This window comes from Octodon degus, unplaced genomic scaffold (assembly GCF_000260255.1).
Source record: "Octodon degus isolate 3935 unplaced genomic scaffold, OctDeg1.0 scaffold00033, whole genome shotgun sequence".
NCBI classification, from domain to species: domain Eukaryota; kingdom Metazoa; phylum Chordata; class Mammalia; order Rodentia; family Octodontidae; genus Octodon; species Octodon degus.
Genome location: NW_004524609.1, coordinates 13,143,735 through 13,164,000, shown reverse-complemented (window position 1 = coordinate 13,164,000; position 20,266 = coordinate 13,143,735). Strand labels below are relative to the sequence as shown.

Genomic DNA, 20,266 nt, shown 5'->3' with positions numbered 1-20,266 from the left:
AGGTAGGTAGGTGCACCAGCCCAGCACCAGCGTCCCACCGCTACAGCAGAGCTCCTGGTCATGAGCTGGCTGGTAGGGCCTTTGGGTCCTCACTTGTCTGCTTTCCATGTTGGGCTCATCACCCATGTCTGCAGAGTTCAGATAAGAGTGCAGAAAGAAGCCCAGATACCCACCATGTCTGTGTATTCTAAAGTTGTAAATCAAGTTAATGAACCGTTATATTAAATATGTCCTACCCTTGTGTCTTGACAAATACACCCCAATACCTTGGCCCGCAAGTCCAAGCTCAAGCTTAGGGCTCTCAGACGTAGCATTCTGTGCAGCAAGGAGCACCCCACCTGGCCACCGCCCCCTACCCTCCCTCCCTCTCTCCTGTACACTGCTCAGTCTCCATCTCCCAAACAGCCATGACTGACGGTCTGCCCTCAAGAGAAGGATCTGGGTAGCAGATGTGCGCATCCTGAGAGTGTGCTGAGGCTGTCTGGGCCGAATTCTGGGTCGCCAGAGTGCACTATAGAGGAAAGAGGCCCCCCAGGCGGGGTGCATGTAGCATCGGCCCAGGGCCACTTCACACCAGGAAGACCTCAGGGCAGGACTTTCTCAAGGATGGACACGGGGCGAGGCCCATTTACCAGGTGCTAACAGTGCAGACACAGACTTTAAGCCCAAATAACACCTATGTCAAGGACAGAGGCTTCACTGTACCTTCTGGTATCCATGCCAAAGCCCTATTTTAAGGGAGCAAATCTCACTGATGTCGCATTTGTGCCCCTGCCTCCTAACGCAATTCCAGACATGGAGCGGTTCTCTGCGTACTCACTGAACTGGAGTGAGTCGCCCTGCACCCCACTGGGCTGTCCTGCAGGAGGGCATCAGCCACACCCTCAGCTTCTTCTCCTTTGCCCCTCCAGTCCCAGGACCCCCCATGGGCATCCTGTTCCCGGAAGTGAGGACCACATCAGTGCGGCTGATCTGGCAGCCGCCCGCTGCCCCCAACGGAATCATCCTGGGTAAGCCCGGGCCTCTCCTGGGCCCCATCTTCAGGAAGGAGGAGGAGCCAGAGGTGTAAAGGGCACAGAGAAGGTCCAAGAGGTGTCCATGGGTCCTTCAGAGTAGAATCTGAGGTCCGGTCCTCCTGCTAGAAATTTCAGCCTTTAGCGTCGTGGTCTGGAGGGCAAGGGCAAGTTCAGATCCCTTAAGAACCCTTGGTGAGCTTCCGGTGCGTGGCCAGCTGCTCACAAACCTCCCTGCTGTTCCCTAATGCGGCCAGTGAGGGCGCACCACCCAGCTCGGCCTAGCCGCGCTGTCTGCTCTGAAAGCCCTGACAGGCAGGGAGGGAGGCTGAGGACCGGAAGCTGCCGCCCCCACTTGTACACCCAGCCTGAAGGCAGCCGCGGGGTGACTGCTTCCCCCACAGCCTCTGCCCTTCATCTTCAAAACAGTAGCATGGTGACATGAAGGTCTCGACGGGGTGGGCAGGTGCAGTGCCTGCCACACACACTGTTCCCAGCTACTCAGGAAGGTGAGGCAGGAGGATCGCAAGTTTAAGGACAGCCTGGGCACCATAGCGAGCAAATCTCCTTCTCAAAACAGTTTTAGATGAAAGAAAATAGAGAATACACACACACACACACACACACACACACACACACACACACACACAGTAGCTGGGATGACCTGTACCTGCTCTGGCCACTTGGTCCATGTCAGCCCTAGGTAAATGTTACACCTTGGAAGACATAAGATGGGGAGAGTGATGTGCTTTTTGTTTTAGTTTGGTTTGGGTTTGTTTTGGAGACAGGTTCTTGCTATGCAGTTCAGGCTGGCCTTGAGCTCACTTTTAAGCTAGGGCTGGTTTCAAATTCAGAATGACCCTCCTGCTTCAGCCTCCCTAGTGCTGGGATTACAGGTGTGCACCACCACACCTGGCTTCTATTAGAATAACCGAGGTTGGGATTCCAGCTCAGTTGTTTTCTAGCAGCTGGCCTGGCCTCTCCTGCCTCCTCTTCTGACATTGGGCCCATGTGGAGGGCACTATGGGTACAGCCCCTGCCCAGGCCCCTCGGCAGCCCACACTCTCAGGCTGCAGCTGAGGTGTATGGCCGCTGGCCCTGTGGTCCACCTCCACCCTTGCCCTTCTGCCTCCCAGCCTACCAGATCACGCACAGGCTCAACGCCACCACGGCCAGTACCGCCGCAGTGGAAGTGCTGGCACCGAGCGCCCGCCACTACACAGCTGCTGGCCTCAAGCCGGAGTCTGTCTACCTCTTCCGCATCACGGCTCAGACCCGCAAAGGATGGGGAGAGGCCGCCGAAGCCTTAGTAGTGACCACCGAGAAGAGAGGTGGCTGGCCACGAGGGCTGGGGAGGTCTGGGGGGCTCAGGCGGGGAGAATCCCTAGCAAGCCAGGTGCTGGATCCTGTCCTAGTGGAATACTGCTTATGAATCCGGTTGGCCTGGTCGGGAATGGAAAGTAGAAAGTAGACTCCGCCCCTGGAGCGGGTCAGCTAGGGGTCTGTAGACCTGGGGTGGACCCTGGAGTTCCCCTTCCTGGGAGCCCATCCTGCTCTGGCTTTCTAGAGGCAGGTCAGTGACCACTGCCTACCCGGGCTCTGTCCGTGTGGGTGAGGGCCAGGGCTACAGCATGGGGTCTTGGCTGCCCTCCTGCAAGCCCCTCGTCTGAGCTGTGGCTCCTCAGAGCAACTCTGAGGCTTCTGTGCGGTGTGAAAGTGGGCTGAGAAGGGGCGGCGATGTCTGCGCCCCACCTTCCCCTCCTCCACCCTGGAGCTCTGCCTTGGTGGCTCACCCATCCCTTGCTCCACAGACCGCCCTCAACCCCCCAGCAAGCCTGTGGTGCAGCAGGAAGACGTGAAGGCGCGGAGTGTACTGCTGTCCTGGGAGCCAGGCAGTGACGGGCTGTCCCCAGTGCGCTACTACACTGTGCAGACCCGCGAGCTGCCCAGCGGCCGCTGGGCACTGCACTCGGCCTCCGTGAGCCACAATGCCTCCAGCTTCACCGTGGACAGGTGAGGCCGCCCCGCCCTGCATCTCACACCCTTCCTCAGCCAGAACGAGGCACCAGCCAAGGTCCCCTCCTGGGGTAGGAGGCTTTAGAACCCCAGCTCCCAGCCTAGAGTCATTGCCCCCCTCTCTCCAGGAACCCCATTAGGGCTACCTCTTAATTATATCTGGAGCCCAATGTTCCCCCCTAGTGAAGCACCCACCATCCCTCATTAGAGATTCTCCCCAGCAGCCTGTAGCTTCCTCCCACCTTTAATAGGGGAGCAGCATTTCACTCCGAAACTGGCTTCAATTTAATTCCTGGTGGTTGTACTTTTTACATTCCAGTTGACGTGACCCGAAGTTTGAGCAATTCTCCCTGCCTCCCCCGCCCCCATAAATCAAGAAGAAAGACATTTGCTGGGAGAGGAAGCGAGGCTGATGGAGACAAGTCTGGTTGTCTCTTGGGAACTTCTGCCCTCCTAAGTTCACTGAATTCGAGAAAAGAAGGGCAGCTTGCACTGGGAGCCTCAGGGAGGGAAGTCCGCCCTCCTCTGTGGCTGCCTGGCCTCTGAGGTAGAACCTGGGTGGGCCTGTCTCCCTGGGGACATATGGAAGCTAAAGACACCCCAAGGGATGATCCAGGGGTGTGGCCCGGGGGCTTGGGACCCCAGGGCCTGGCCCCAGTTGGACCTTTCATAGAGGAGCGCCTTCTGAACCTGGATGTTCCCACCACTGTGGGGGTTCAGCACCCCTGCCTCCCTTTCCTAAGCGAACGTAGATCAGCAGGACCCCATAGCAGAAGCATGGAACGGGATCTTTGGGGGCACCTAGTCATAGGACCCCACTTCCCTCCACAGGCTGAAGCCCTTCACATCCTACAAGTTCCGAGTGAAGGCGACCAATGACATTGGAGACAGCGAGTTCAGCGAGGAGTCGGAGTCACTGACCACACTGCAGGCTGGTCAGTAGGTCTCCCCACCAGGCACTGGGGAAAGAGGCCTGCACAGGAGAGAGGACACTGGCTGCTGGACCCTTTGCCACCAGGACACAGCCCTCAGGGGGCTTGGGCCACAGGAGCCACTCCAGGGGCTCAGGACCCTAGACCCGGCCTGGCATCCCGAGAGGCTTGTGCCTAAGACCATTGTTTTTAACCAAGACTTTAGTCTCTCCCTCTACTGGTCCTTTGTCCTATAGAAATTGGGTTGCTGAGCTTATGGAGTGACATAAGAGGGATCTGCCTATCAGCCTCAAGTCAGCAGAACCTGGCCTCACCGGCCCTGGGTGGGGCTGCGTCTTCAGGTCTCTGCTCTCACCTGCCTGCCTCTCTCCACAGCCCCTGATGAAGCGCCCACCATCCTCTCAGTGACACCCCACACCACCACCTCCGTGCTGATCCGATGGCAGGTAAGCCAGGCTGGCAGGGTAGGCCCATCTACACTGAGGACTCAGGCTGTGCTCTGGGGTCGCAAAGCCAGCAGACCCTGGTGGGGCTGCCTGGGGCCTCATAGCAAACAGATGCATGAGAAATCCAGGAGCGTACACATCACGGAGTACTCCGCATACACATGCATGCACACACCTATTCTACTGCCCAGAAAATCGCATCTGGCAGGCACCATCACCTCCCCTACTGCAGATGAGGGGCTGAGCTTGACCTCGGGTCACACAGCTCTGTGAGTGGCAGGGTCAAGTTTATTAACCCAGGTCTGCTGAATCCTTGGGAAGAAGAGCACTTGGGAATCCAGGGCCCCCTGAGTGGGTGAAGCCCAGACCCAGGCTCTGCCCATCTGTGAGAGTGAAAACCCATTGTTCAGGTGGAAAAGCTGCCCACTTTCTGGCAGCCATGGCTACTCAGCAGGGGCCCTGGGAATGAACATAGGAAACCTCAGAGCCTAGGCTTCCCAGGGGCCCTGCCCTTCACCACCCTCCAACACCTCTGAAGTCCAGCCCAGGCTCAGCAGGTTGCCCATGGTCACAGGTCCTTGTCCCTGCATCTCAGGAATCAGAGGATAGGTCCCAGCCTACACCTCTGTGCTGCTGACACCCAGTTCCAGTGAGGACATGCCCTTAGGTAGGAATGCCCTAGACACCAAGGATGCTGGAGTCCGTGAGGTTGACCAGGAGAGGGGGCAGGGCGATGCCCGCAGCAGCCAGGGAAGCAATTAAGGAGCTAATAAAAGGCTGAACCATTTCTGCAGGTTTTTTTAAAAGAGCCTTCATAAAAGGTAGTTCCCAGCTTCTCCCAAAGCCTGTTCTTCCATGTTGCTGTGGATGGGAGAAGAAAGCAAAGAAGAAAGTGATAGGCAGGTAGTGCAAGCAGATACATTCGCCCTGAGTATGCTGAGGAGCAGGGAGGGGGCTTTGCATGCAGAATGTGCCAGGACGCATTGCCCAGGGGCCAAGCCAGGCTCCACAGATCTGCGCAGGCTGGAGATGAGGTGGTCAGGTTTCTGCACAAAGGCCAGCTTGTATGTCCAAGCATTGAGCATCTGAGCCCCATAGATGCTGTGTGACCAGGGCCAAGTGCCTTACCATCTGTGAGCCTGCCTTCTACTCTGCTGAGGAGTATGGCATGATGATTCCTGCCCTTCACCTCCCAGGGAGCACCGCAGTGGGGCAGCAGCTTTATAGGAAATGCTTTGTGGAATAAAAACACTCCTGCTTTTCCTGATTGCCTTTCCTAGTGGTGACTCAGGCACTGCCCTGGCGCCACAGCAGGTGTGATGGGGAGAAAGGGTGGAGTGAGACAATGGCAGGCCAGAGCTGCTCCCTGTACCTTGCCCGTTTCCCTACAGCCACCAGCCGAGGACAAGATCAACGGCATCCTCCTGGGCTTCCGCATCAGGTACCGGGAGCTGATCTATGAAGAGCACAAGGGCTTTACTCTTCGAGGCATCAACAACCCTGGGGCCAAGTGGGCAGAGCTTACCTGTGAGTGGCACTGGCTCCCTGGAGTTCCCTGCCTTGCAGCCCCACCTGCCTGTGTGTGTCCTCCCCTACCGTGCATCTGCTGGCTGAGTACTTACTGAGCACCTTCTGCCTGCCCCAGGTTCCCCGGGGGCCACCAGTGATCAGGCTGGCAGGATCCCCCCACCCTCTTAAAGTAACACCATTGGCCACTGCGGGGGTGGGAGGGTGCCAGGACAACCCAAAGCCAGAGTCAGGGATGGATTCCCTGGCATTGTCACTAACACAAGAATAGGTCCAGATTCCCCAGTTCACAGCCTCAAGGTCAAGAGTCCACCAAGGAGGAGCCTTTGAGGCTTCTGTCATTCCTGAAACCTCTGGTTCCTGAAGCGCTCACTCGCTTCTCTGTCTGGGAGCCCAGGAATCCAGTCTGCCTCTAGGAAAGGAAAGCTCAGGGAGTTCCAGAAATCCAGGGAAGGCTCTGGTTGGACTTTTGGGCTAGGATCCTTGGGTGTTCGGGTAGGACAGCTTGGCCTGGGGGCCTGGGAGACTGAAGGCAAGGAGGCTAGCAGGAAGCTGAGCCGGGGCAGCCTGGGAGTGGCATCGAAGGCCTGTCTGGCAGCAGGCACACTGTGGGCAGCAACTCTGCAGGGCTCCGTGTTGGCTGATGGAGGAGAGGGGGAAACAGGCAAGAAAGAGGGGAGCATGGAGGCTTTGGGCACCCCCTGATGCCCGCTGCTGCTTCCCGGCCTTCTTGGAAGGCTTTGTGCCTTGTGTTCAGGCAAATGTTAGCAGGCCGGATGATGGAATGTCTTGCAAGGGTTTATTAATAGAAAAACTCGAAAGTACTTGAGATCCAACAGCGTTCCTTATTTTCTGATATTTATTTTTTATTTTTGGCCGACGTGTGCTGGTGGTTGTGATTTTATACAGCCAGTGTGTAATACAGTCATATTTCCTGGTAGTAAAATTGTTTCTGGTTCCTATGAGGAATTTAATGACTCTAGTATTTCATGGTGCTTTTCCGGGGAACCTCCACCTTGAGACAAGGGAGTGAGTTGGGACTAGATGGTCCCCAGGACTCTTAGGCTCCCAGGGGTGTCCTGTGACCTTAGGCCCACAAACACCTGGAAAGGGACAGTGGGGTCCTACAGCTGCCCCTATCCTGGCCCCAAGCTCAGTATTAGGAATCTGCACACTCTCTACTCAGCCTGCTCAGCAGCCCTCTCCCATCATTCTGCATTCAGTGGGGGGCTTTTGTGGGGGGTTCTGTGTAACTAACCACTCTGTCTGCTGTCTCCCTTGGGGGGCCTCCTGCTCCCTCACCCCAGCCCTGTATGCCATGCGGAACCTGAGCCGGCCCAGCCTCACGCAGTACGAGCTGGACAGTAAGTCTCCTTGCATGGTGGCCCCACTGCACCCCAAGCCTCCTGGGGGACAGGAGTGTGTCCCAGAGGATACCTATCCCTCCCCCTCCAGGGCTCAGGGTTCATTTGACATAGGACTAAACACACCAAGCAGGGGCAGGTTCCAGGAGGTCTCCTCCAAGGGTGCCCTCCTCAGGGGTGTGGAAAGGGAGCCCCCTTACTTTTGCAGGCAGTCGGGTACAGTGACAGATTCTGCAGTACATGCTGTTGGGCAGTTTGGGTAGGCCAGCCTCCGAGTAGCTGCTGCCTGTCCCACCACACCAAACACAGCCTGGCCCCACTGCTGTGTCTTCCTGTCCTGAACTGTTCCTCCTGTGAGCACTGGGCCGGTCTTCAGCAGCTCAACCCTGTGCAGCTCACTCCACCTTGCTCTTACCTCTGAAGCCCCAGGGGTTTCCCCCACACACACACAGTCTGAGGCTCAGCTCAAAGGCTCCAGCTCAGGCCTGAACTACTCGCCTGCTTCTCTGCTCAGCCGCAAGCTGCACAAACACCCAGCGAGGGTGGCTCCTCATTGAGTGCTGTCCAAGGCCAGAGCTTCCACCCTGGAGAAGGAGAGGAGAGGGAGCCAGGGAGAGAAGGGTGCAGAGGGTGGGGACCCTGGATAGTCAGAACAGAAACACCCAGGGCTGAAGGTACAGGTGCTTTAGCAGAATAAGGTGCACAGAAGGGCAAGGGGCAGATGGGGGCGAAGGTGGTAGGTAAGGTCCTAGGCCCTTTGTCCTTCCAGATAGCCGGAGCACAGCTTGCGTCCCCACCTGGGGTGACTGGGTCCCCTTGCTGACCAGCTTCTATCCCCCAGCTTCTTCCAAGTGTCCTCACTCAAGCACCCCAAACTTAGTGATGCGTGGGACTTTTCAACCCAGAATTCAGATCTGATAAGCCCCCTCCTCACCAGGGCCAAGCACCTCTGTGAGTTGGGGGACAGGAGGGCAGCTCAGAGGTACAGCACGTGGTTAGCATGCGAGAGTCCCTGGGTTCAATCTCCAGAACCCAAAAAACAAAGTTAAATTAAATGAAAATAAGAGCTGGTTAATGGGCACCGACTGTGACAAGGCTGGGAGCACTCCCGTCTGCCCTGGTAGGAGGGAAGACAGGGACGGCCTGTTTGTGGTCTGGGTTCCCTAGGACAGTTCAGGTCGACAACAGTCTTCTTAGAATAAATGCTGACGCTGCCCCTTCCATCTCCAAAGTGTCGAGCTGCACTGAACACTGAACAGTCACCCTAACCCTAGAGGCCAACCTGCAGCAGCACCTCATGTCCAGGTTGGCAGGGTGGGATGCTGAGGTCCCTCCGGGTACCAACGCTGACCTGTCGTCTGCTGAACTGTCACGCTGGGAACTGGAGCTGCAGGGCCACTTCGTCCCCTCCCCTGCCTGCAGTCCCCACAGTGGCTCCAGCCACGGGGCAGTGACCTCCGTGTTCCTCCTCCTCTCTCTCATGCATAGACCTCAGCAAGCACAAGCGGTATGAGATCCGGATGAGTGTGTACAACGCGGTGGGTGAGGGCCCACTGAGCCCCCCACAGGAGGTCTTTGTGGGGGAGGCAGGTGAGTGCGTGTGTCCCCGTGAGGCCCATGCTGGGGAGGTGCGAGGCTCAGGTCCACCCACACCCCAGAATCTATTCACTCACCACCCTCTGTACCCCCCCACAGTGCCCACAGCAGCACCCCGCAATGTAGCTGTCCATAGCGCCACGGCCACACAGCTGGATGTGACATGGGAAGCGCCCCCTCGTGAGAGCCAGAATGGAGACCTCCAGGGCTACAAGGTATGGAGGGGGCAGAGGGGCCACCTGGGGTCCTGGACAATGAGGCGCCCCTTGGACTCTGCACGGTTAGCCTGCTGCCCTGGCCCTCTGTACACACAGTACAGCTGAAGCAAAACACACTCCTCTTCTCTGTGGCCCCGTGAGCAGTCTGGGTTCAGATGCCAGAAACTCTGCGCATCTCAGTTTGCAGTGCCCCTGAGCAGCGCCCGCCCCACCCCATGAACGCCAGCCCCTTACTTAAGACGTCCTCCGAGGGCGCCCCCTAGTGACAGTGCCGGTACTCATGAGATGGCTGACAGCTAAGCTTGGCTAGTTGTTTGAGAATCTCTACTTAACATCTTTTCTGACTTTGGGTGAAGTCAAGTGTTATGATGGGGTACAGTTCACCTCTCCTACTTACTGAACCCTCTAGAACCCTCAGTCCTTTTAAAAGCCATGGAGAGGGCTGGGGAGATGGCTCAGTGCGCAAGGTCCTGAGTTCAACCCCCAGTACCGAAAAAAAATAAAATAAAAATAAAAGCCATGGAGAGCCTTGGGTTATGAGCTTTGAGGCTCATTTTACAGATGAGGAAACTGAGGCCCAGTTTAGGTGCCCTGGCAAGACCCCAGAATAGCAGGTAGTAGAATCAAGACTTCGCAGGGCTGGAGAGGAGGCTGAGCACACAGTCCCTAGAGTTCCTGTAGGAAGGAAAAAGGAAAAGGTTGAGAAGAGGAAAAAAGAGAAAGCTGGTGTAGTGGCACATACCTATAATCCTAGCGCTGTGGGAAGCCAAGGCAAGAGGACTGAGAATTCAAGACCCTGTCTCAAAAATTTAAAAACGTTAAGGAGCATTGGGAGTGTGGCTTAGCTTGGAGACATGGGGATCAAACCCCAGTATCACAAGAAACAGAAACAAAGAAAAGGAAAAAAAAAAAGCCAGATCCGTGGGACTCTGATTCCTAGGGCCCAGATGCTCTCCCAGAGAACAGGTGTGGTACAGTGGCCACAGGGGTGGATGTGACAGCACAGACACCTGTGGTTTCCCTGGAAACTGAGTCAGCCAAGGCGAGGGCCACACTGTTAGGACAGCAGCCCCGGCGAAGGCGGGTCCAGTGCAGGAGCCTCTGCCATTTGGGCAGGGAGGGAGGCAGCACCTGCCAGGGAAGCTCTGAGGGCGGATGGCACCCTCAAGACTTTGCCCAGGAGTGCCAGCTGGGAAACTAAATATTGCTCCCCTAGCATATGCCTCCCAAGGGAGGGGAGGCGCTGGGCGGAGTCTGCAACGGTTTGGCAGCCACCAGACTGTCGCGGTTGGAAAGTTGCAAGTTAATATACAGATCCAGGAAATGTGTGGGCATCTAGGCACTGTGTGGAACAGAGCCGGCTATGTGGTCCAGAAAATGTCGTCTACTGGAGCCGTGCTTAGGGGGCCTCCCAGTTGTACGTGAACATCAGCATCCACCCCGTTAACACTGATGTGTATTATGTTATCAGACAGCGAGCGAGCCAGCGTGGCCAACATGACCCCGCCGTAAGCTCAGGCCCAGCTGCAGCCTGGAGAAATGCTATGCCCAGTCCTGAAATCCCGCCTCTCCGTTACTCGATGGCACCATTTATGGAGCAGTTATTTTGTGCCCTCCACTAGGTGCAGTACTGGGAATAGAGCAGCATGCAAAAAGAAGACATGAGTGGGGCCGGGGAGACGGCTCAGTGGAATAAGCGCTTCCCTGGCAAGCGCAAGGGCCTGAGTTCAATCCCCAGTTCCACCAAAAAATCTAGTATGCCGTCCTGCAAAAAAAAAAAAAAAAAAAAAAAAGACATGAGCAAAAATCTTAGGAAGGAAATTAGGATTTACAAAGTAAGCCATGCTGCCAGATGGTGGGGAAAGGAAGCAGGTGAGCCGAGAGCTAGATGCAGGCTGAGTTTTTAAATAGAGCTGTTAGAAAAGAGATACAGAAGGTGATATCTGAGCAAAAACCTAAATAAATACAGAGCATAAATCCAACAGAACATTCCAGAAAGAAATAAAAGAAGAGCAAAGTGAGTCCTTGTTTTCAAGTGTAGATAAGCCAGCAAAAAGCCCTAGCACCCCCAGGGGAGCATGGTGGAAGGGCAGCAAGCTGCCAGAGCCCCTCAAGCCCTGGGGGTCTTGGGTGGCTACTCCTAGGGAGGGCTTGGGCTGAGGAGAGACTCCGCAGAGGACTTGGCCTTCCACGGGCTCCCTCTGGTTGCTGTGCTGCCTTCCGTCTGAAGTGGGCCATCACAAAAAGCCAAGGTGGCAGCGTCTCGACCTCAGCTGCCCAGAGGTGGGTCAAGCCTGGGAGAGAAGGAGTTGCTCTCAGATGACAGGTTAAAGGGCAGCTCCAAGGTCAAGAAGCATCAGGAAGTAGAGCTGCCAGTTAGGAGGCGGGAAAAGGAGGAGGAAAGTGGGGCACATCTCCCCATGTGGGTGTCTGAGAGCACAGCACAAAGCTGGAGCTGCGACCGGAGGTCAGGAGGGGAGGGCTCAGCCAGAGCCGCGGTGGGCCGTGGAGCCCTCGCAGGGAGGCGTTGCCAAAAGTACACAGATAAGACAGTGAGAGAAGTCTGAAACCTGGAGCCTTGGGACCACGACAAGTGCATAATGACGGTGACTCAGAGTCCCAGGGAGGAAGGGAAGAGTCGGAGGCCAACTCCAGGAGGGATGGGGCGGGCGGCAGTCTGGGAAGCAGTTGTACCAGGTGTTCAGAGAAATGTGCAGCCAATCTAGGTGTGCAGGCCTTGTGTCACGGTTTGGGGTTTTGCAAGGGGAACAGTACAATACGGGACACATTTCATATGTTTATTTTATAACGAATCACCCAAAGAATCATATACCAAGAGTGTAGGAAATCTGTCCACACACTAAAGACCTAAGACTCCAGCTGAGGGCCTGGATCCTAATATCCTGCGTGAGTTCAGTTGCAAACCCAGAGCCCGTAACAGTGCCTCCCGCAAGTCCAAGGAGGCCTAGAGCCCATGACAAAGTCTCATGCAGGCCCGCTTCATGGGTCTGTGCTGGAAAGGCCGGTCAGTGGTGGAAGCTAGAAAGTCTGTCACCAGGATGAAGGATGTGTAGCAGGCTGAGGAATTGGCACTGGAGGCAGGAGGCAACACTCAGGGTAAGCACCAGAGCTCCCCTGAAAGGCACCACAGCCGTCCTCAGCAACAGCGAGATCCCGAGCTCCTTCAGCGATGAGGAAAGCTGAGCTCCCATCAGGAAAGCCAACCCGACAAGCTTCTCCATGAGGCTGAGCAGTGAAGCATCTTCCCCTCCGGAGCCGGGAAGCGATGCTCAAGATGAGGACCAGAACTCCCCCAACTTCGTGAACGTCAGCCATCCTCAGAGACAATGAGTTCCCGAGCTCCTCCTCCAACAAGAACATCTAAGTTTTTTTTAAAAAAAAAAGAAAAGAACGTCCAAGTTCACCAGGAAAGCCGGCATGACAAGGTCCTCCAGCAGCACAGCCCAAGAGAACCAGCAGCTTCCAACAGCTCCCACAGCTTCTCCAAACAGCTTCCCTGTCAGCCTCTTGACAGCTTTTCCAGTTCTGCCTCTTACACTGCTGGCAACAACCCTCAGATGGACCTCAGATGGGCCTCCCACGCCCAGCCCCACCCTGGTTCAGTTCAGCTGGGCATAATGAGTTGACCACCAGTTAACAATCCACTAAGCCTTGATTGGCTTTAATTAAAATTCTAAAATCAGGACAAACAATTGGCTTCAGTGGGGAATTGCCAACTTGAAACCCGCTGACCTAACTGGCCTTCCATCTTTTTGTAAATAAAGGTTATTTTAGAGACCCATCCATGCGTATTTATCAGTTGCCCATGGCTGCTTTTGTACAAGGAAGCTGGATGTGGTGGTACGTGCCTGTAATTGCAGCTACTCGGGAGGCTGAGGCAGGAGGAGCACAAGTTCAAGGTCAGCCTGGGCAACTTGGCACAACCCACGTCGCAGAATTCAAAAGGGCTAAGAATGTAGCTTAGTGGTAGAGTGCCCCAGGTTCAATCCCCAGTTCCACACGCATGCGTGCATGCGCACGCATACGCAGAAGGGACAGAGTGGAGTAGTTGCAACAGAGACTTAAGGGCTGGCCTGCAAAGCCTAAGATACTAACTATCTCCCCCTTTTTAGAAGGAAGTTTGTGAAGCCCTGGATATTGCATGGGTAATGTGGGGTTCACGGGATTTTGATGGAGAGGTGCGTACTGGGAAATGCATGGAGCAGGTTCAGGAGAAAAGGCACTGTCATCTGCAGAGGGAGTTTGAAGATGAAAGAAATCACAATTTGAGGGCTGGCCAGATAGCTCAGCGGACTAAAGCCCCTGCTTAGGTAGGCACAGCGACCGGGGTTTGATCTCCCGAGTGCCGTGCCAGCCCCACCCCTGGGGCGCGCTGAGACAGCAGTTGAGACTGGGGGTGATGGCGCGCGCCTGTAATCCCAGCACCTGGGAGGCTGCAAGCAGGAGGATCGCTATGAGTCCAGTCTGTGTAGTGAGACCCCGTAGACCTTGCATTAAATATATTTAATAAAAAAAAAAGAAAGAAAGAAATCACAATTTGTTTCTGTGCAGGTAAAAACAATACTGGATGGAGGGAAAGTTTGGTCATGTGGGGGAGAGGGGAAGCTACCGTGGAGCAGCAATGTGGAGTAGGTGAGGGGGTGCACTGCAGTACCCAACTCAGGGTGGCCTTAAGGGCAGTGGCCAGCGTAGCCACTGTGGCCAGACTCCAACAATGGAGGCTCAGCAGATTGCTTCCCTCTCCCGGTACTAGTCCTCACTGGGAATGAGGTTGAGGGAGAAGGACAGAGGGAAAAGAACACAGAAGCAACCACACTGTCCCCTTCCATGTCTCCAGGTTCCTAGCCACATATTCAGCCAAGTGGGGATCAAAGTTACGCACTGAAAAAAAAAAGGTGGTGTCTCTACTGAACATGTACCCGCTTTGTTCTGGTTACTATCCCTTAAATAAAGCAGCGTAACAACTATTCACAGAGCATTTACACTGCATGAGTGATAATTAGTCATCCAGAGATGATTTTTAGATATATGGGCAGATTGCCCGAGTTCAGATCCTGTGCCCTTTGATTCCGGGACCTGAGCATTGTGGCCTTCAGCAGCCCTGGGGATCTCAGAACCCATCTCCGAGGACAAGGAGGATGGCTGTGTGTGATCGTGCATTGCACGGACAAGGGCGGTGTGGCACACTGGCCTCCCCTTGGGCTGCGTTTGTGAGCTTAGAGCCTGATTCTGCCCCCAGCCAGTCAGCTGTGTGTAGCATGGGCAGGTTCCACCAGCGCAGGAGCTCAGCCTATTGTGTAAGACGGAGCAAGACAGGAGAGGAACACAGCAGAAGACACCATCAGCAGGGTGAGGGGACAGGGGACAGAAGAGTAGGGAGTATTTGCGAGGCCTGCATCTGATAAAGAGCTAAGAAGGGGCCGGGGAGATGGCTCAGTAGAATAAGCTCTTGCCTGGCAAGCGCAAGGACCTGAGTTCAATCCCTGGTTTCACCAAAAAAAAAAGAAGAGCTAAGAGCCAAAATGCACAAGAAGTCGATACAACTGGAGAGTGAGAAAACAGCCCAGCGTCAAAGTGGAACAGAGGACCCCAACCGACCATTTCTCAAAAGAAAACAAATAAATGGCCAGCAGGTGTCAGTCTCACTCACCCGGAAGTGCAAAGCAAAAAAAAACGACAACAATGTGTGTGTGGCCTCCCCCTTTGAGGAAGGCTGCTGCCGCAACTCGGAAAGATGATAAGTGATATGGAAAAACTAGAACTCACAGATGCTCCGGCAGGAGTATAAAATGACACGGCCGCGTGGAAAACTGTAGGAAGGTCCTCAAAGCAATAAAAACAGAATTGCCTTAAGATCCAGAAGTAGGGGCCGGGGAGATGGCTCAGTAGAATAAGCGCTTGCCTGGCAAGTGCAAGGGTCTGAGTTCAATCCCCGGTTCTGGAAAAAAAAAAAAAAGATCCAGAAGTGCTGGGCTGGTGAGATAGCTCAGTGAACTAAGTGCCTGCTTTGGCAAGCTCAGGGACTGGGGTTCGATCCCCAGCACCGCATGCTGCACCGGCCCCGCCCCTGGGCAGCTTGAGCCAGCAACTGAGACCGGGCGTGGTGGCACACGCCTGTAATCCCAGCGTTGGGGAGGCTGAAAACAGAATCACTATAAGTCCAAGCTAGGTAGTGAGACCCTGTACCAAATACATTTTAAAAAATAAAAATCCAGACCATGCTGAAACCAGGACCTGGACATTTTTTAAAATGTTGTTTTTCATCTTTTCTTTACTTACTTGATACAGAGTCTCACTGCACAGTGTGAACTCACGGTGATCCTCCTGTCTCAGTCCCCTCCGTGCTGGGATTACAGGCATGCATCGCCACGCCCGGTTTCAGTGGCCAGCAGGGCATGAGACCGGCTTGGCATGTGGTGCTGGGGATTGAGCCTGGATCCTTCATGCTTGCCAGGCAGGTGCTTAGACTGCTGAGCCGCCTTCCCAGCCCCAGGACCTGGCTATGTTTGCGCTTCTATTTTGGGTGCAGCATAATCACAACAGCTAAGATACAGAAACAGCCTGGATGTTTTGGGAGCGAACAAATGGATAAAGACAACGTCAGGGGTGTGTGTGGGTGTGTGTGTGTGTGTGTGTGTGTGTGTGTACACATGAGGATACTGTTCAGCTTTAAAAAAGAAGAAATGCCTGATGTTCGCAGCAACACGAACCAGGAAGGCATCACGTTAAGTGAAAGGCGCCCAAGACAGACAAATACTGTGTGATCTGATTTATGCACAGAATCTAGACTCCTCAGAATCTGTGGGGGAAGAAAAAACAACAGTGTGACTTGGCTGGGAAGAATAGGCCATTTGCTCAAAGGGTACAAAGTATCAGCTACACAAGCTGCGTGCATTTGGAGCTGTAGGGCCTGGGAGATAGCTCCGCAGTCTAAGTACCTGCCTGGCAAGCGCAAAGACCTGGATTCGATCCCAAGGACCACATGTCTTGCCCACCCCAAAAAACCACGCGTGGTGGTGCATGCCTGTAGTCAGCCCTGGGGAGGCTGAGACAGGAGGATCACTATGAGTCCGAGCTGTATAGTGAGACCCTGTAGCAAATAAAAGAATAAAAAACACTTGGGGGGGGGGCTGTAATGTACAGCGTGGTGACAGTAGGTCACTGCACTGTGCTGTGCACTGAAACTAGCTAAGAGGACAGATCTCCCTGTCCTTTGGCCCCAAATAAAGGGTAACTCTGGGGTGATGGGTATGTTCATCACCGTGAGCACTGTGATCACACCAACTTGGGCACCTTAACTATGTGCAATATTTATTGGTCAGCTGTACCCCAGTAAAGCAAAATATAGACGAGAAAGGGCAAGCATTTGAGAATAGTAAAAGGAGAGTGGTAATTGTGATCCCGCCTTCCTGCGCCAGCGCTGCCTACCTAGGGCATTTATCCCTCCAGCAAATGTTTACTAAGCACCAACAAGGTGCCAGGTGTTGCTCCAGGTGGCTGGGCCACCAGCACACGAACAGACCAGGGTGAGCAGGCAGCCTGGTGGATGCCTGCTTACCTGTTGGATACTGGTTTTTTGTTTTTGTTTTTGGACAGGCTCAGCCCACGCTGAGGGCAGGGCTGACACAGCACATAGTGCTGGGGATCGAACCACTGTCTGCTGCGGCTGCCTCCGCTTGCCCAAGTAGGCGCTTTAGACCACTGAGCTATCTTGCTGGCCCCCTGTTGGGTAGTTACCTAGCTCTGAGCTCCTCAGTGCCATTTGCAAAGTCCCTCTTACTGTAAATTGGCATGTAGCAAAAGCCCACTGAGTGTAGGGCACGCTTTTGCCATGGACATCCCATTTGTATATATGCTGTCCTGGTCCTGCACGCCACCTGCCCTGCCCAAGAGCACAGCCCCAGCCGCTGTGAGAAAGACCCGCTGTCCCCTGCCTCTTTCCTCTCTCTAGCGATGAGCCCCTCCAGGCATGGTGTCCACACATCCTGAGCATCCTTGATTCAGCGCCCTGTCCTGACCTCTGGTCTCCTTTCCGTCTGCACCCATTCCTCTGGTTGAGCCCTTCATAGCAGAATTCCACAAAAGAACTATGCAGGCATAATGGCACATGCCTGTTAGCCCAGCGCTCTGGGAGGCCGAGGCAGAAGGGCTGCAAATGTGCGCCCAGCCTGGGTGCCTAAGGAGTTCAGCAAGACCCTGCCTCAAAACGTGAAAAGGGATGAGGGTGGGAGTTCAGTGGGAAGACCCTGAGTTCAATCCTCAGTGCCAGAAAGACGTACAAGAAACAGGAATCCTTGCCTCCAACTCCTTCTCATTCTCTGGTGAGCCTGCTCCACCTAGGTTGCTGTCCCCAGACGCGTGCCCCCTGCCAGTGCTGCTGACGGTTCCAGCTCTGTTGGTCGGTGTTCAGATGGCTTGGCTTGTCCCAAAGCCTGGGGCACAGTGCCTCCCTCCCCGCTACTTCAATGCTTGCCTCCCGTACTGCCCTGGCTAGCTGGGCCTTCCACTCTGCTTTGCCATTCTAGCTCCTTTTCCAGCCAATGAAAGCCAAAGGCCCCCAAATCAATCCATGGTCTCTGTCTCGGAGACCCATTCGTTCTCCTGGTGCATGCTCTACCAGCGCCGCCTATGTGTACATGACTTGCAGGCCTCTGACACGGTGCAGACCTGTACCCTCAGCACTGAATGCAGCAGGAACCCTGTGGACCACCGCGTCCCCGGCGCCATGGATAGATGGGCAAGCGAGTGGGTTTAGGAATGATCACCTCAGTGCTCGCTATTCTGCCCTTTTGCTGCAAAAGAAAAAAGGAGGGACCGGGGAGATGGCTCAGTAAAATAAGCACTGACCTGCCAAGCGCAAAGGTCTGAATTCAATCCTCAGTTCCTCAAAAAAAAAAAAAAAGGAAAGCCAGGCTCTCGTGATGGCAAAATGTCCTAACCACTGCCCTTCACACATGATGGAAGGGACGCACTTGATGAGCTGTTGCTCTCTTAAGGGCTTCCTCTGGAGAAACGGAAAATATAGTTTACAGATGAGCCTTCAGCCAGCAGGTGGTGCCAAATGATCTCTAATCCTCCAGGCGTTTGCGGCCTTTTCAGGTTTCGGGATGGCCTTAGCTCCAAAACTAGTTTAATTAAGAATCTTCCATGTGTGGCTAACAGGGGGCACTAACCTCGGCTAGTGTGCCTGACTTGGGATCACCGTGGGGCATTTTCTGCATCCCTGGCCTAAGACCTTCCATGGGCACAAGGTGCCTTCAGGCACCAGCAGAGTGTTTGCCAGGAGCAGCGCCACATCTTCTCCTGCCCTGTGGCCCCTCCCCTTGGTTTGATCCTGGGGGAGCGGGGCATCTTTAACCCACCATACACAGAACAAAACGTCAGCAAGAGAAACTCCCCACCCAGGTCACACTGCTGCTGAGGGATTCAGCCGGAAACCAGGCCTGGGCGGCTTGCTGCCTTAGCCCTGCCTGAGTTCCCCTGCAGCTTTCCCTGCAGCAGGCCTGGGGGCTGAGCCTCTGTCTCCCAGTCTTCAGGTGACGCCTACAGCTGCAGCGCTTGGCCCCGGCTGAGGTCCCACAGGACACAAGCATTATTTTCCTCCAGCGTCTCTGCTCTGAGGCCCATGAGTTAGTGCTAAATCCCACGGGCACCGCAGCGCCCCAGGACCTGCGAAGACTGTGTGCTTATGGCATGTACAGCTTCACAGAGGCTGGAACCTTGGCTGTGAAAAGGAGGGTTCTTGGGGCCGGGGAGATGGCTCTGTGGAATAAGCGCTTCCCTGGCAAGCTCAAGGGCCTGAGTTCAATCCCCGATTCCACAAAAAAAAAGGAAGGTTCTGGAAGGGTTCCCAGAACAGCTCCTGAGTACCTCTCTCCAGTTTCCTGGGCCAGGCACGGGCAGGAGGGAAGCCCCATATCTTCATACCCTTCAATCCCACAATCCTCTTGGCCTACAGATTTATTTTTGGGAAGCCCAGCGGCAGAATCTCACCGAGCGAGTGAAGACACTTTTCTTGGTGGAGAATGGTGTGAAGCTCAAGAACCTGACGGGTTACACTGCCTACATGGTCACTGTGGCGGCCTTCAATGCTGCAGGGGACGGACCACGGAGCGCCCCTGTCCGGGGCCAGACTCAGCAAGCAGGTGTGGAAGGGCAACTCTGTGTCCTGGGTGCAGGAGGACCCACCTGGGGCTTGGGGGGCGTGGAAGCAGCTGTGTCCTCCCTCCAGGCACCTGGGCTTGGTACCTGGACCCCCGTGAGACACCCAGCAGAGTGGGAGCTGCAGCCCACAATGAGGGCTCCAAGACATGAGTGCCTAGAAAAGAAGAGCTGTCCCCATAGACCCAGGGAACCCCCAGACCATCTGTTCATTCTACCATTGTTTGCTGTGCTTGATTCTGGGGACATAACAGGGGCCTATGTGGTCCCCCTCTCCTTATTCTTATGATCTTATGATGTGGATCATAAACCAGTAAATGCACGAGTTTGCCACAGGGACGCTGTGGACAAGAGATCTGAGGGTGGAAGAGGCAGGAGCGCCTGGGGGAGGCCTGGCGTGGGACAGGTCCACACAGAGCCTTCACCGGACGGTGACATCTGCGCTGAGATGGAGGCCTGCAGCGCAGGAAGTTCAGGAGCAGGGCGGGTTCTGGGCAGAGAGCAGCAGGTGCACAGGCCTGGAGGCTGGGCGAGGAGAGCCAGGGACTCTCCAGAAAGTGAGGTGACACTCTGGTCTCCAAGGGCCTGGGGCCTGGGATTAAAGTGAGGTGAGGAGGGAAACCCCTGGAAAGCCCTAGGAGTAGAGAAACAGGACCCGGTTTATGTGCTGGGAAATAATCACTCTGAGACTGGGTGGGAGGAAAGGGGCGGGGAGGGCAAGGCAGAGGAGAGGGCAAAGGTGAAGACCCTGCTGCCAGGCACAGTGGAGCAAGCCCTGTGGCAGCGTTGTCCCAAGCCACTCCTCAGGCAGTACCACTCTGGGTGCCTGATGGTGCAGAATCACCCCCACTACACAATAAGCAAGGGTCCCTGGGAAACATGTTTCTTACCCAGAGTCCCCCACGGGTCAAGGAAAAGCGATGCTTGCACCCAGGATTCCTGAGAGAACCAAGAGTTCTCTCTGTCTCCCCC

At 55.1% G+C, this 20,266-nt stretch overlaps 1 protein-coding gene across 1 annotated transcript in view; it reads left to right on the top strand.

Moving 5' to 3' along the window:
• Positions 1–20,266, top strand: part of Sdk2 (sidekick cell adhesion molecule 2) — a 277,422-nt gene that overhangs the window by 231,229 nt on the left and 25,927 nt on the right. The window contains exons 28-37 of the mRNA XM_012514498.2: positions 912–1,010; positions 2,150–2,344; positions 2,825–3,026; positions 3,861–3,964; positions 4,337–4,407; positions 5,799–5,934; positions 7,242–7,298; positions 8,787–8,888; positions 8,994–9,109; positions 19,092–19,278. Of these exons, the coding sequence (XP_012369952.2) occupies positions 912–1,010; positions 2,150–2,344; positions 2,825–3,026; positions 3,861–3,964; positions 4,337–4,407; positions 5,799–5,934; positions 7,242–7,298; positions 8,787–8,888; positions 8,994–9,109; positions 19,092–19,278 (1,269 nt within the window). The remainder of the gene's footprint in view (positions 1–911; positions 1,011–2,149; positions 2,345–2,824; positions 3,027–3,860; positions 3,965–4,336; positions 4,408–5,798; positions 5,935–7,241; positions 7,299–8,786; positions 8,889–8,993; positions 9,110–19,091; positions 19,279–20,266) is intronic.